Source organism: Anarhichas minor, unplaced genomic scaffold, assembly GCF_050575085.1.
Source record: "Anarhichas minor isolate MPS153535 unplaced genomic scaffold, ASM5057508v1 ptg000136l, whole genome shotgun sequence".
Classification (NCBI taxonomy): domain Eukaryota; kingdom Metazoa; phylum Chordata; class Actinopteri; order Perciformes; family Anarhichadidae; genus Anarhichas; species Anarhichas minor.
This window is the reverse complement of record NW_027466582.1, coordinates 19,422,202-19,438,081: the sequence shown is the minus strand read 5'-3', so window position 1 is coordinate 19,438,081 and position 15,880 is coordinate 19,422,202. Positions and strand designations below refer to the sequence as shown.

The following is a 15,880-nucleotide window of genomic DNA, read 5'->3' as shown; positions in this document are numbered from 1 at the left end:
GATGTATTGTTGCTGCTGATATTCACGAGCCTCCTTGTCACTGATGGAGACTTTCAGATCAGTGAGGGCACGCTTGGGGTCGGTGGTCTGACGGTACCAGATGAAGACCTTGGATCCTCCAGTTCCCCTCTTGGTATTTTCATCCACACGGATGTAACGGTTTCCAAACAGGCCAGCATCTGATTTGTAGGAATCGGTGGCAGTGATGTCGCAGATGTAGGTTTGTTTCTCTCTCTTCACCCAAATGTGGATCAAGGCCCCTCCGGCCTTGCGGTTCAGATTACAGGCCAGTCTCTCCCAGCAGGGGCCAAACTTTCCAGCTTCATCTTTTGCATCTGTAGTGACATCAATGTCCACTATGGGAGTATCAAACTCTCCAGACCCTTGGTAGGACCAAAGGTAGACGTAATTACCTCCTGCTCCACTATTGAGATCTTTATCGATCTTTTTGTACCCTGCATTGGTCAATCCAGTATCCATGTCAAAGTTGAATGTAACTTGAAGGTTAGTGATTGCTTTTGGCCCCTCTTTGTACCAAAGATAGATGTAATTTCCACCTGTTCCTTTGTTCAGATCACCTGGGAGCTGCTTGAAGCCCTTGCCTTTGAGAACTTGCTCATCTCCTCTACTTTCGGATACATCAAGTTCTGAGATGTAGGTGGTCATGGTGGGTAACTGCATTAAAGAAAGACACATCATGAGTAAACAGTTAGCAGCATGACTGTGCGTCTTCAGGTGAGCTCCAATATCATCACTACAAATTAAAATATCAGTGCTGAAATATGGATCACCATAATGACATCTAACATAAATTAATTTTTAAATGTGCATGCACACTGCCACCATTTACACTATTCACAGTGAATATAATTGATTAATAGAAAACTTTATGTTCCACAACCATAAAACATGACATTCTTGAAGACTTACGTGTCTGCTGACAGTCAGTGATAGAGCGGCAGGAAGAAGTCAGCTGGTCCTCTGGATTCTGTTGTACTCACTGCAGGTCAGCTCCCTTTATATAGAGAGATGCTCTTTCCCATTGTGCAAGTCTTTCCTGTCATGAGTCATATTCCAAAGAAAGTACAAAACAGAAAACAGAGTGGTACCTTGATAACCTTTAATTAATATCATCAAACTCCACCTCTAAACTCTTGCCAAATCAAGCACAACAAATGACTTGTTCCACGGATCATGTGTCTTGCCATTAACCTTCCAGCAGTTCAGTCATTGTGCAATCGTTACCTGTAGGAGCCATATTCCTAAGAATTGTTTTTTTCTAAATACCGTGTCAAAACAGATAAAACACACCTTGGTTACCTTTGATTCCATTCTCACACTCAACCTCTGACTTTCTGCCACAACAAGATTTAGAGCCATCTTGGTGATGTTTGGATCTCCCTCCTTGTTTGTTTCCTTTCTCCTATCTGTGTGAATGGTGCGCTTGAGTTTTGCCTCTTGTGTGTTTCTGTAGTCTTTCTTCTTCCAGAGGAGTGAACTATGAGGCGAGATTGATGGGGTAGTGAGCTAAGTTGAGCCTAAAGCTGAAGTTTTAAATTTCAGGAGGGTGGCTTTCTTTTAACCATGCTAGATCTCCATGGTAACTTATGCTGCACGACTAACCTGCTCCGTTGTAGCCTATGATCACTGTATCGCATTGAGATCGTCGATAATAGGTTTACTTTCACTATTGAACATTATTTTGCAAATGATTACCAAGTAAATTAGTAATGCCACTGAAAGAAGGTAATCATGGTAGTGCATGCATCATGTTGCCTTTTTATTTTGCCACAGGAACCTAAACACACTCAGATATTGATCCAAAAACCTGAGCAAGAATACTGCATGCTGCATGTCTCATTCTTTTTCCTGTTTTCTTCAGGTAATTTGAACACTTTTCACACATCATATTGAGACTAAAATAATGGTGGAGGCACAACAACTACACATCACTTTAGACTATGTTTTTATGATTGATGATTTGTGCCTGATTTCTTTGATCCCTTCAGGCCTCGTACCTGTGGTCTATATCCTTCCAGCAGCTCAGTCATTGTGCAATCATTACCTTTAGAGGTCATGTTCCAAAGAACCGCCGATTCTCTGATTGAACGACGACCCTGCTCTCCACTGAGCCACAATCACCCTTGTAAGTACACTTTTGAATGCAGTACTTTTACTAGTACTTCTACAACAGAGATGCTATAGCTGATTGTTTAATTATTATCTGTGAGGAGTCATATTCTAAAGTATATAATATCTTATCAAACTATTGATATCTTGATTACCTTTCAGTAAATATCATCAAACTCAACCTCTGAATTCTTTCCAAAACAATCACCAAAGCTACCTTGCTCCAATGCTCATGTGTTTATTGTGTGTTTATTGATATGTGTTCATATGAACCAGTCCAACCTTCCATGTACAATGGGACACATGGGTGACCCTGTGTCTGTCTGTTGGACACGTCCTCAGCGGGGCTGCTGGTAAACACACAGCCAGTTATTTGAAGACGTCTGAAGGCAAAAGTGTTTATTCACCAACGCTCTCTTCTGACGTCATGTTTCAAACTTCTTATCTGTGACCTCGGCTGTCTAAAGCTCTCTACAGTGTTGGGCCCTCTCTGTGCTGCTGTTACCCTTCTGACGGGTCATTCTCAGTCTCAATGAACCTAATGAGTCGAGCTCTTAAAGTCAATGTCTGTCCTGCTGACGAGATCATAGGTTCTCCTTCTTGTCCTGTGCTGGTCCATCAGAACGCTTTGTGTTCTTATCAAGTGTTTGGTCCAGTTCTGTGTAAGTCACACCTGCTTCTCACGGGAGAAAGTTAACAACTGTTTTCTTGTCGGGCCAGAATCAGCTTTATTCTTGTTGTTTGCATTCAGCTAACGTGTTAATCATCATGACTAATGATAGTTTGTTCAAACATGCAGCTTGAAAGAAGTCTGAGCTCTCTTAAAAAGCATGTTTACATCATGAGGAACTTCTTAAGTTAAAAGACTGGGTAAAGGATTTTCACTTGTATTTATTACACTTTTTACAAAGTTGTCTTTATTGAAATGTGCAGAATAAAGTGATACAGAGACGTAACATTCAATCATTCATAAACATCTTCCTATCACATCCCCTTCCTCTGGAATGACCTTTCTGCTCACATCAGCAGTTGAGGCCTTTAAATCCCAATTTGAAACTCATCTTTTGGTCCTAACCTTCAGTTATTTGCTTTTTCTTTGATTACTTCAGGCCTCTTATCTGTTGCCAGTAATGCAATTATACCCTGTATAAGTCATTGTGCAGTCATTACCTGTAGGAGCCATATTCCAAAGAATTGTTATTTTCTAAATACTGTGTCACAACAGATAAAACACACCTTGGTTACCTTCAATTCCATTCCCACACTCAGCCTCTGACTTTCTGCCATAAGTCCTGAAGCTATCTTGGTCCACGGCCATGATGTTTGGGTCTCACTGCTTGTGTTAACTTGAACCTGAATCATTATCCTTCTCACGGGCCAGTCTCAGTCTCAAAGACCCAAATAAGTCCAGCACTTGAAGTCAATGTCTGTCCTGCTGACGAGAACAAACGTCCTGAAAAGCACTGCATCTCTCTGAGCCTGTGTTTGTTTGTTGTCCCACAAACACATGAGCATCCAAGCTGTGTGCCTCTCTCTCTCTCTCTTCTCCCTCTGTCTCCCTCTCTCTCTCTTCTCCCTCTGTCTCTCTCTCTCTTCTCCCTCTGTCTCCCTCTCTCTCTTCTCCCTCTGTCTCCCTCTCTCTCTCTTCTCCCTCTGTCTCTCTCTCTCTTCTCCCTCTCTCTCTCTCTCTCTCTTCTCCCTCTGTCTCCCTCTCTCTCTTCTCCCTCTGTCTCCCTCTCTCTCTCTTCTCCCTCTGTCTCTCTCTCTCTTCTCCCTCTCTCTCTCTCTCTTCTCCCTCTCTCTCTCTGTCTCCCTCTCTCTCTCTCCTTCTTGTCCTGTGCTGGTCCATCAGCACACTTTGTGTTTGCACTGCTGAAGAATGCCAAAAATATAAAGTAGTGAAATATCTGATTAAAGGTTCAAATCAATGGAAATAATACACTAAAAATACCCTTTTTATGAATTTTACATATTGATTCAGCCAACGTATTATTCATCATGACCAACGATAGTTTGTTTCAACATGAGGCTTGAAAGAGCTTCTAAGTTCTCTGAAAAAGCATTTTGACATGATGAGGAATTCTCAAGTTAATGTTGGTTTTTACAAGTAATAAAAGTAAAATATTTTTCTTTAATTTTTCACATAAGTCTAAAATGTCTCTTTATCAGTTTATTAAATGATGTCCTACAAGCACATGTCTCTGGTCTCCTAGTTTGTCCTCCTCGTCCCCTCTCTTCACTCAGGCTTAATGGTGCTGGGCTATCTTCAAGCCTTGTGTTTAGCAGGACTTTGAGGAAGACGCGTCTATCATGAAAAGAAGCAGAACATGAACACACACACACACACACACACACACACACACACACACACACACTTCTTTGGGTGAAATGCACCCTTATTGTGACTCTGCAGACACATTTTAACATTTGGTTTGCAGTTATTATAACATCTGTAACTTCTAATACAGCTGTGTTCTGTTTGAACTCACTCAAAACCAAACTAGATGAGAAATGAGAAGCTGCCAGGGTACAAAGATAAACTACCAAAGACACACCAGAAACATGAGAGTTAAATATTTATCCTGAACATGAGAATGCTGGATTCACCCCACGTCAACAATCTAATTGATTTACAATAAATAATAGAGATGAAATAATAGAAAATAGTGGAGCAGGGAGGAAGTTCTGCTGCTGGTGGATGACATCAGATAAATCATATAATATTTAAATATGTAATAGATTAACACTAGCATTAGCTACGTGTTATTCATCATAGCCAACAATAGTTTGTACAAACGTGTGTCAGAAGGTGTTACTGCACTGCAGTCATCTGGATCTACTCTGAACCAGCTTGAGTCCACAGTGGTGAAATGTAACTAAATACATTGAGTCAAGTACTTCTGTACAATGTTGAGGTTGCTGTACTTTATACATCTTGTACTACTCTGCTACATTTCAGAGGCTAATATTGTATTTTCCTACACTTATTGGATATCTTTAGTTACTTTACAGATTCAGAGTAATAAAAATATACGATCAACAGATTAATGATGATGTAGACTTTATTGATCCTTTGCTACCCGGCAGTATATAAAGTAAAGTACTGCAACATTAAAGCAATGTACATATTGGTGCTTTAATAATTATAATTCAATAATATAATTATTATTGATCTCAAATGGGCCCTTCTGTATCATGTCTTCTTTTACTTTTAGTACTATATATAGTTTGATGTTAGTACTTTTACTCTTTCACACTACATGTCGTCATTCACCCATTCATTTACTCACTCATTTAACTGCATTGTTGTATTGAGCCTTTTCACATCAGTCTGATCTCCTTCACCTTCTATTCCATCCTGTCCTCTCTAATAAAACAGGACTCTTTGATCTAATCAGCAAGGTTAACATTAAACCCATAAACCTTTGATACGTTGTGATACTATTGAGTGACTGTAATATAATGAATCATCATTTTTACATCGAAAAAGAGAAAAGAAAGTTAGAGTCCATCACCAAAAAGATTTAACTGCATTGCTGGACTTTTCTTTCCACTTCAGTGAGTGTTGGGAATTCTCAGCTCTGCTACCATGAAGAGGGCTTTTTGCTTTCACTGATACACACACAGGTACTGAGTGTGGCAACAATCACCTGCGTTGAGATCTTTCTCGATTACAGTGAGACCAGCCTTCCTGTACTTATTAACCAGAGCTGTTTCCAACCAAAGCAGGGCGATGGCCTTAATGGGATCGCTGGATTCCTCCTTCTTGTACCACAGGTACACTTGGCTACCACCAGATTCATCGTTGAGGTTGACATTCACAATACTGTAATTTTGGTCCTGATATTCAAAAGACTCCTTGTGACTGATGGACACTTTCAGATCAGCGAGGGCACGCTTGGGGTCGGTGGTCTGACGGTACCAGATGAAGACCTTGGATCCTCCTGTTCCCCTGTTAGTATCTTCATCCACACGGATGTAACGGTTTCCAAACAGATCGGCGTCTGATCCGTAGGAATCAGTGGCAGTGATGTCGCAGATGTAGTTTTGTTTCTCTCTCTTCACCCAGATGTGGATCCAGGCCCCTCCGGCCCCGCGGTTCAGATCACAGGCCAGTCTCTCCCAGCCGAAGCCAAACTTTGCAGCTTCATCTTTTGCATCTGTAGTGACATCAATGTCCACTATGGGAGTATCATACTCTCCAGACCCTTGGTAGGACCAAAGGTAGATGCTATCACCTCCTGTTCCAGCATTGAGATCTTTATAGATCTTTTTGTACCCTGCACTGATCAATCCAGCAGTCATGTCATCGTTGAATGTAACTTGAAGCTTAGTGATTGCTTTTGGCCCCTCTTTGTACCAAAGATAGATGCAATTTCCACCTGCTCCTTTGTTCAGATCACCTGGGAGCTGCTTGAAGCCCTTGCCTTTGAGATCTTGCTCATCTCCTCTACTTTGGGACACATCAAGTTCTGAGATCATCATACCAGTCATTTTAAACACCGCAAACACAATTATACATGAACTAATATCATTTCTATAAGATATCTAGAAGATTTACCACAATATCACGTATTTTTTCGCCAAAAATCGGCCACTGTTGGGGGAGGCCGGTCCTTGGCCTGTCTCTGCTGATTCTGCGCCTGTTGAGAGAGGGAAGCTACCAATGTTGTTAGTGCATCATAGTATACTTTACCCTCTATACATGATAGCTCGACAGGCTCCTTCAGAGGGCCACTGGATGCCGGTCCTGGCATCCTTCTTCCTTTTACTAATTCATGGGGAGAAAAACCCGTACTGCTGTTTATTAATGATCTAATGCTCATTAGTACATGTGGTAATGCCTCTACCCAATTGAGGCCGGTTTCTCTGCAGGCTTTTGACAATTTGTCCTTGAGAGTTCTGTTTGCTCTCTCCACCTTCCCCTGAGACTGCGGGTGATACACTGAACCGTAAGAGTGTGTTATGTTTAACACAGCCTCTACCTTTTTTAGGTCCTTGCTTGAAAAAATGCGTACCATTATCCGATCTTATCCTCATAGGGAGTCCATGCCTAGAGATATGTTGATTTATTAAATACTTTATTACTGATGCGGCGTCCTCTTTTTTGCACTGTAGTACATTAGTATGTCTCTACCCCCCTCTTTTTTCTGGAATAAGGTGGCATTGACAATGCCTGCTTTTTCAGAAACATCCAAATAGAAAGGCAATGTGCAGTCTGGCACAGAGAGTGAGACTGCTTCTGACAACGATTGTTTGAGTGAAATGAACTGTGCTTCAGCGTTAGCGGTCCAAGTCAGCTGCGCTGTGAGGTTGCGATGACCTACAGCGGCGACAAGGGCACATAGGCCTAGAAAAGAGAGCATGTCTTTTACTGTGGTAGGTTTTGAGTGGTGCAGGATTGATGTTTTATGAGCACTAGAGAGGCCAGAAGAGTTTTGAGCAACTTCTCGGCCTAAGAAGGCAACAACCTGTCTGCAGAGTTGAACCTTAGTTTTGCTTACTTTAAACCCGCATTCAGCCAATCGGCATTCAGCCAATCGTGCAGCAATCTGATGGAGCAGCAATCAGTAAGTCGTCCACATATTGGATTAACAATACATCCGCAGGAAGTTCTAGAGTTGACAAGTCATGTTTCAAATGTTGGTTAAACAGTCCTGGCGAGAGAACCAAGCCTTGTGGCAGTCTGGTGTAGGTGTACTGCTGTCCCTGGAAAGTAAATGCAAAAACCTCTTGTAAGGCTGGGTCAAGTGGAAGACAGAAAAACGGATTTGCGAGATCAACGACAGTGAAATGCGAGTGAGCAGGAGACAATGATGAGAGAGCAGTGTGAGGGTTGGGCACGGACATAGAATGTGTGGTGATTATTTTGTTAATCAACCTTAAGTCATGAACCATTCTGTATTTATCAGTGTTAGGTTTTGGGACAGGGAGAATCGGTGTGTTCCACGGTGAATGGCAAGGAACCAAAACACCTGCTTTCAATAGGCCATCAATCGTGTCTTTAATTCCTGCTTCTGCTTCAGGTTTAAGAGGATATTGTCTCCTCCAAATAGGCTGCATATTCGCCTCGAGTACAAACGAAACCGATGTGTGTGTGCAGTGGCCCACATCCGCAGGGGAGGTGGACCAAAGAGAATCAGGGAGTGTAGCAAACATGGTGTCGGTGTGTGGGTGGTTTGTTCTTTGGCGACCATGAAACCGATCCAATGTGATTTGTTGCAAAACAACTGTGTCACGTGTGTGATGTGTTATTTTCCAGCTGTTATCTGAAGGTGAAAACATGATGGCAGGGCACTGAGTAGGCTGCCAATCCGTTAACTGAGACATTCTTTTAGTCATTGGGCCCAATTGCCTGGCTTCATGCCTGGCATGCAGAGCCAGAGAGATGTGAGGAGAGCTGTCTTCTGATAATTCATACCATTTTAGCTGCTCTTCTGCAACTGTAACTGCAGCAACAACACCCTCTCTTCCCACAAACAAAAAGGTGATGCTATGTGCCAAACACCTCTTGCAAGTTCAGATTCAAAAGCCTCTGTGTACAAATTGTCAGGCTCGCGTAAGTAATTCAGGGTGACATGGAGGGGATCAGCTGGAGGAGCATATGGAGCAAGCTGTGCAATCCAGGGCTTCCAGAGTTGGAATAAGGAAAAAATGCCTCCTTTTTCAGGTGTTTCAGGCTGTAACAGGCCCCAAAAGATTTCTGCTGAGAAGGTGGGAGGCTGCTGTTCAGACTGCAGCAACATGTTCTTTGAGCTGTACATAACATGTTCATTGCAGTGGAGGATTGTACCGTCTTTCAATGTCACTTGTAGTCCAAGAGGACCACACAGGATCACAGCACCCATTGTCTGTAACATGTCTCTCCCGATTAAGTTTACAGGACATGCTGGTGAGTAGAGGTACTGCTGGCGAAAAGTCTGAGTGCCCACCTGGGTCAAGAGAGGCGATGTGAATGGTAAACGTTCTGTTTTTCCCGAGAAACCCGATACTGCTGTAGATTCAGTGGACATTGTCATTTTTGGCAAAGTCTTTGTCATCGTAGAGTATCTCGCCCCACAGTCGACCAACATATCGACAGGTGTATGTAAAACAGCACACCTCAACATGGGGTCGCTCAACCCTCGTTGTGGGGCGTTGGGGTTGCTTGGGCACCCCTAGTGGTTGCTCTGCCAGGCCTGAGTCGGCACCACCCCTGGATTGGGCAGGCTGGACTGCTGGTGAGCTGATGGCGGTGGACCTCCCCCTCTGGGCGGTCCCCAGTGTGGCACTGGACCAAACTGCTGTTGGGAGGAGCCTTGTGGACAGTCACGGGCCCAATGGCCTGGGTCTCCACAGATGTAACATCCCTGACCTCCTGGTCCTCCCCTTTGCTGATTTGACATATATCTCCCCCTGCCTCGCCCTCTAAAACCCTGTGATGGTCTTTGGTAGCCCCTCTGAGGCTGGCGCCATTGCTGTGCTTGTGCTGGCGGCGGATAATGGTGTTGCTGTTGTGGTTGGGGAAAGGTGGTCTGTGGCTGAGCTTCCTGAACAGGAAGTTGTTTAGCATTAACAGTCTTTTTCTTTTCATTCTGTGCTGAGTCAACATCTCGTATCTGCGCCTTTAAGAGACAACTTGAAGTAGCTTAAGCTCTTCCTTTGTCTCCTTTGTCTGCTCCTGAACACGGGACATGTGATGTCTAACATGTGCCAACCAGGGAGGGACAAAAAGCTGGTCTGATTCAACCAGGTCGTCCATTTTAACCTTTACACTAGGATTGGCCCCTCTCAGTACAGCTGCTTTAAAAATCATGCGAGTGCCTGGGTTATTATCAGAAGCGGTACCGGTTGTGTCGGTCCACTCGGTTACAATTCTGCTGCAGAATTGGTTAGGAGTTTCTCCTGGTGCACATTGAAATTTCAGGAGAGCGGTAGACCCCATTTTGACCAGATACAAGTCTCTTACTTGCTGCCACCACATAGTGCGACATGTAGCGAACAATGTCTCGTCAGGGAGAGCCATAGTGGCTGCCCCTCTGTCAATGTCATGCATCACTCGTGGAGAAATACACGCGGCAAAAATGGCCCTCAAATCTCCTAATGCCAAATTGTAACCTGTTGTGCGGCCCTCAAAGGCCCTAATCCATGCACTGCCCCACATGTTAGTTCTGGTAACTTTTGCTCCAACATCTGCATGTCTGCCATTCCCCAAGGTTGGTAGTGTGGTCTTACCCCTGTAGGCCTCTGAATCAGTGGAAACTAGGCACCTCTTTTTGTTTGTGTTTTTTAGCTGGTTGGGACTGATAAGGCCTGCCTGATCTTGTCTGTCCTGGGTCATATGGTGGCAGCGGGGTCAACGGGAAGGGCGGTATTGATGTATCGGACGAATCACTGTCAGAGAGTATATGACCCGAATACATTTCCCCTACCATGTTCACTGAGTGACGTTTCACTGATGAGCGGGGGTCGAAGCGTCATCTGTCTGACCCTCTGGTGGAGGAGAGTTCTTCCTCGTCATACTCTGTGTCTGTGTCTTGTTCTAGCACCTTGAGCTTGCCTCGCAGCGATTTTGCTCTCTGTGGAGCGTCTGAGTCGTTTTCCTGTTCTACCTGTTTTAGCTGTCTCTGTAGATCTTTCTTTGCCTTCCACCTATCACTTCTTCTCCTGTCCCTTAAAGGCTTCTTTCTGTCTGACCCTGGTCATGGTCTCGGATGACCCTCACCCTTTTCTCCTGACACTTCCTCGTATTCTACCTGCCCCCTGAACTTGAGCTGTGGAGCTTGTATGGGTGTGTGTGTGTACGGAGGTCTGTCGAGCAGCTGTAACTCTGCAACTGGATACAAATGAGGCGGAGAGGTGGGGCCAGTGTTGCCTCCACTCCCTCTTTTTTCTTTCTTGCCTCCTGTTTTTTTCTAGCTTTGTGATTCTCATGAGCTGTGTTGAACGAATTCAGTCCTCTGACAAAAATCCGGTGTTTATTTTGTGCATCGGCCAGAGCCTTCTTTGTTTTATGTTTTACTACGCATTGATTGTCTTTGTGGTCTTTTTCTGCCTTCTATGTGCGCTCTTTTGACTGTTCATACAGTTTATTCCACATGTCCATGTTGTAATCTGTGGCATCGTCCCCTGGGAACAAGCCTTCTTTCAAGAAGCCTTCTTTCAAACAGCCTTCTTTCCTACAGAGCTGCACTTTGATATTTCCCTTTTAAAAACATCCTTAATGAAAATATTATCTCAAAATAGCTATTGTGAAGCTGAGATGAATGAAGCGAGGTTGATTCAAACATAAGTCAAAACGGCACTACTTCACCTACAGGAAGCCATTTTCCAATGTCTCCTGTGTGAAGCCATCCATCTGCATCGATGGCCTCCGCAGTCTTCTCGGGGTCCTTCAGGTAGCCCTGGAACACGTTAAGGCCCTTCACACACACCTAGAAACCAACACACACACGTATGAGTGACGTAATATTATGGTAAAAGACAGAGCTTCTGTGAAGATGTCTGCTTGTCTTTGTGTTTCACCTCTCCCTCCCCGTTTACAGCCAGGTACTTCATCTCGGGCACATCCACCAGTTTAAGTGAGTTACAGGGCAGAGGAGCTGCAACGTGACCTGCGGGCATGAGGTCAAGTTCAGAGCATTCACTCAACTTTTTCTTTATAACTCAGAGCGTTGAGAGATGTAACACTTGAGTAAGTCGTTCTTATTTATTACCTGCTTTCCAGTCTCCGGGCATGGTCATGGTGCATCCAGCAGTACACTCTGTGTGTCCATAACCTTCATAGAACTGAGACAAAGAAAAAACACATGATTATTAGTATTATCATGACTACTACTGCTGCTACAAACACAGGATTATGCAACGTAGAACCTATTGGGGACAGAGAAGGAGCATTTCTACTTTTTTGTTTAAATTACCTGTTGCACTGCAGATTTTCAGGACAGGTGATAGAAAGAGACATAGATATCAAGATAACATTTGAAACAAGGGCCTGTGTGTGTGTGTGTGTGTGTGTGTGTGTGTGTGTGTGTGTGTGTGTGTGTGTTACCTGACAGCCTATTGCAGCTCTGAGCAAGGTGAGGACAGTAGGAGGGATGGGAGCAGCTCCTGTCAGCATGAGACGCACGTGACCTCCGAGGCTGGCCTGTAGAGGGCAGCACACTGCGTTAATGCTTGACAGCTCTAACAGTCACATCCACAACACATTCATGTAAATCTTAAAATGCCACATAATGTTTATGCCTTTACAGCTGTCTGAGGCTGATAACAATGCTGTACACATTTGACTGTGTGCTCTTAGGAGATTAATCAATGCCTTATATGATAAGCTAAGATAATACATTTGCAATGTTGCAGCAGGAAAGGAGATTGTGCAATAACAAGAAGCATTAGCAAACTAAAGCAAGATATAATAAATGAGTGAAACTGTAAAAGTCTAAATGTAATCAGTATACAGATTAAACAGTTGAGTTCACATTGTTGACGGCTGCGCAGGTCAGGATATGAAAACACTGACAACCCAAACCTCTGCTGCCCCTCGACAGCAGAGCGAGCTGCTGGAAGCAGGAAACGCTGGCTACCCATATATGGTGAGCCCCCACCTTTTCTGCTCTCATACTCAGCAGAGTACTTCCGCAGAGAGGCAGGACGGGAGTTATGGCAGAAGAAGTGGGACGACGACAACAAAGGAAGACATTATTACAACATTCAGAAATCCATAATTGTGAAGACATACAAAGGGAAGTATAGAAGAGAGGAGGTCATAATATCAAGGTTAAGATTCGGACATACAGGACTTAACGCAACTCTGTATTTAATGGCAAAAATGGACTCAGATAAGTGCACTATTTGTAATGTTACTGAAGACGTGGAGCAGGTTATCCTGAAATGTCAAAGATACAACTCAGACAGGTACATCGTGAGGCAAAAAATATGTCAGTTGGGACGGAAGTGGAGTTGGAGGGAGTTCTGGCAGTGGACGGAGAATGGCGAGAGTGCTGCAGGACACTGTTGCGATTTCTTAAAGAAACGGGATTAGACCGTAAGATTTAGTTGGTAGTAGGTTTAGGTATATATATATATATATATATATATATATATATATTGTATTTCTTGTATCATCAGAACAGTGAAGAAAAGGTTACCCTGAAACTGCACACTCCGGTACAGTGGGTGGCGGTATGCAAGTTGGTTGCGGCTAGAGGCAGTCGCCTTCTACTCCCGCGGGCAGAATCCGGCCCGCCACATCATTTTATGTGGCCCGCGAATCCGCCAGCAAAAGAAAAAAAAATTAAAAGTTAGACTTGGAAATAAAAGTATCCCCATGGTCGAAATTATGAGATAGAAAGTTGAAATTATGATATAGCATGTTGTCTGTGTACCGACATTAAAACTATCACAACAGGTGGACAGGAGAGGGAACAGCCCTTAAAGCGTTTTTCCAACAAGTGATTGAGTCGAAAAAGATCGACAAATAATCCCAAAATGTCCACGAAGAGAAAAATTGATGCAGAGGGAAGAAAATGTAATTTAAGATGGGAAAGCGAATACATGTCTGTGCTTCAAGGAGAAAAACGGGTCTGTCTTCTGTGTTATGAGGCGTGTCGGTGATGAAGGATACAATTCACGTCGGCATTTTGACACCAACACGGAGCTAAATTTAGCCTCCAAGAAAAACATCAAATTGTCCAAGAATTAAAAGGCAGACTGCAATCACAGCAGAATATATTTACAGAAGCTACAGCCCAGTGCAGGGGTCGGGAGCCGCATGTTGGCTCCCTGAGTCTACATCCACACTAATACGATTTTGTTAAACGATCTCCAATATAATTCCACACGGCGTTTCAGCATCGTTTTCTAAATCAGTGGTCCGTGGCCGTGGATCATTTGGTACCGGGCCGCACAGAAATAATAAATATTATATTATTTTCGTTTTATTGATTATCAGAGTCTGAATGAAGTTTTATTTTGAAAAATGACCGGATTCTCTCGCAATTTCATCCACCTGTGCATCTTGACACATGTCAAGATGCTTGTCTCGGTCACGTGTTATGTTACCTCAAAAATTAAGCCCGCAAACTAGCGAAAATGAGTAAATAACTGTTGGAGAGCTTCTTTGCAAAGAGGAAAGGAGACAGAAGAAGAGCTTCAACTTCCAAGAAAAAGAAAGCTTCATTTAACAGACAATATCAGGAGTCTGATTAAATATCAGGAGTAATTCTGACGCGCCAAACCCGCTCTGCAGAATATGTGGTGACAGAGGAAGATCAGCTGCTGGAGATTGTAAATGACGGTGGCCTTAAATGTATGTTTGAGGCAACAACTCTGCTGGTGTTTGGATTAAAATCAAGGCTGAATATCCTGAGATCACCACTAAAGCACTGAAAGCCCTGCTTCCATTTCACACATCCTCTCTGTGAAGCGGGATGTTCTGCAGTGACGACAATGACGTCGGGTGTCATTGTCTCCCATTACCCACAGATGGGACCGTCTCGTTGCAGAGAAACGAGCTCAGGGCTCCCACTGATTCAGCCTTATTGTGAGTTGTATTTATTTATGCATTTTATATTTGTTTTCATCGTATCATTTTATTTCGTCGTGTTTTTCCGCCACACCTTGAAGGCCGGTCCGTGAAAATATCGTCTTACATGAAACCGGTCCGTGGTGCAAAAAAGGTTGGAGACCTCTGTTCTACATGATCTCCGTCCAGACTCAAACGCCTGAAATCGAATATCACGTGACTATTCACGTACACTGGGCATGCGGGTGGGTGCCGGTGTAAACAGGAAGTGGATTGGTTGCTCAAAGCCGCGAACGTGACTTCAGACGGCCGCTCCGTAGGTCTGATAACGCCGCTAATCGCTCCAATAACAGCTGCTTCCTCCGTAATTATGCAGACTTTAACTGGACAACAGCTGCTAGTAAAGACAACAAGGTCAGTAATACCTGACCTTAAATAAACATGTTTTAATATTTAGTCATCTAAAATGTGCATCAGATCCTATTACGCATGTCAAGCGCCTTTCCCTGCAGGTGGCTAATCATGATTTGCAGACCCCCGCCCTCGGTAAACGGTCACGGAGGAAAACAGAGAGTTTAATTCTGCGTGGACGTATTCATTTGCTTTCACTGCCAACGATGCTGGCTTACCTGTATGCTTGATATGTGCAAACAATGTAATGTTGAATGTCACTTCCAGAACAAACAGCATTTGCTGAAAAGTGTCACGCTGGAGATGATTTCTCAGCTGCTGCAGCAAACTCTCCTCTTCATAAGAGTGTGATATTGTTATATCAGGTAAAATAGCAATAAAATGTCGAGAATTGTCTTTATTCTTGTTCTATAATTTCATAAATACAACAAACTATAGTTTTTGTATATATAATATAACTATATACAAAACTTTATAAACTGTGATATCAAATAGCTTTTGCGGCTCCAGACCAATTTTATTTGGTGGAAAATAGAGCAAAATGGCTCTTTGGACAGTAAAGGTTGCCGACCCCTGAACCAGTGCTGCTAAAGGTGTGTGAGCAGGTGAGCTCTGATCAGACAGACTTTTACAAATGTCAGTTTGTGAAGAAACACCATCGCAGACCGAGTTCAGGAACTAGCAGCAATCTAACAACACAGCTAGCTAAGAGACGAGCAGGTACTCGTCTTCTTCATTAGCTGTTGATGAAAGCACAGACAGCACGGACACAGAGCATCTATCAGTGTTTATAAGTCCTGATCTCAGTGAGGAGCTCTTGGATGTAGCTGCCATGCG

At 43.5% G+C, this 15,880-nt stretch overlaps 1 protein-coding gene across 1 annotated transcript; it reads right to left on the bottom strand.

The window, feature by feature from the left end:
• Nucleotides 1-11,402: 11,402 nt before the first annotated feature.
• Nucleotides 11,403-12,728, bottom strand: LOC142942429 (long-chain-fatty-acid--CoA ligase 1-like). Its single transcript, XM_076084733.1, has 5 exons — nucleotides 12,638-12,728; nucleotides 12,161-12,294; nucleotides 11,826-11,898; nucleotides 11,635-11,723; nucleotides 11,403-11,543 (listed from the first exon to the last, which is right to left on the bottom strand). The coding sequence occupies exons 1-5, from the start codon at nucleotides 12,726-12,728 to the stop codon at nucleotides 11,403-11,405; spliced, it is 528 nt and encodes a 175-aa protein (XP_075940848.1).
• Nucleotides 12,729-15,880: the final 3,152 nt, after the last annotated feature.

Bases quoted from the DNA above. Each gene is read 5' to 3' on its own strand.
- LOC142942429 (XM_076084733.1), bottom strand. From the start codon at position 12,728: ATGAGAGCAGAAAAGGTGGGGGCTCACCATATATGGGTAGCCAGCGTT. The intron at 12,295-12,637 runs GTTTGGGTTGTC...TGTGACTGTTAG, and splicing joins GCTGTCGAGGGGCAGCAGAG to AGCTGTCAAGCATTAACGCA. The intron at 11,724-11,825 runs GTAATAAATAAG...TCATGCCCGCAG, and splicing joins GCCCGGAGACTGGAAAGCAG to GTCACGTTGCAGCTCCTCTG.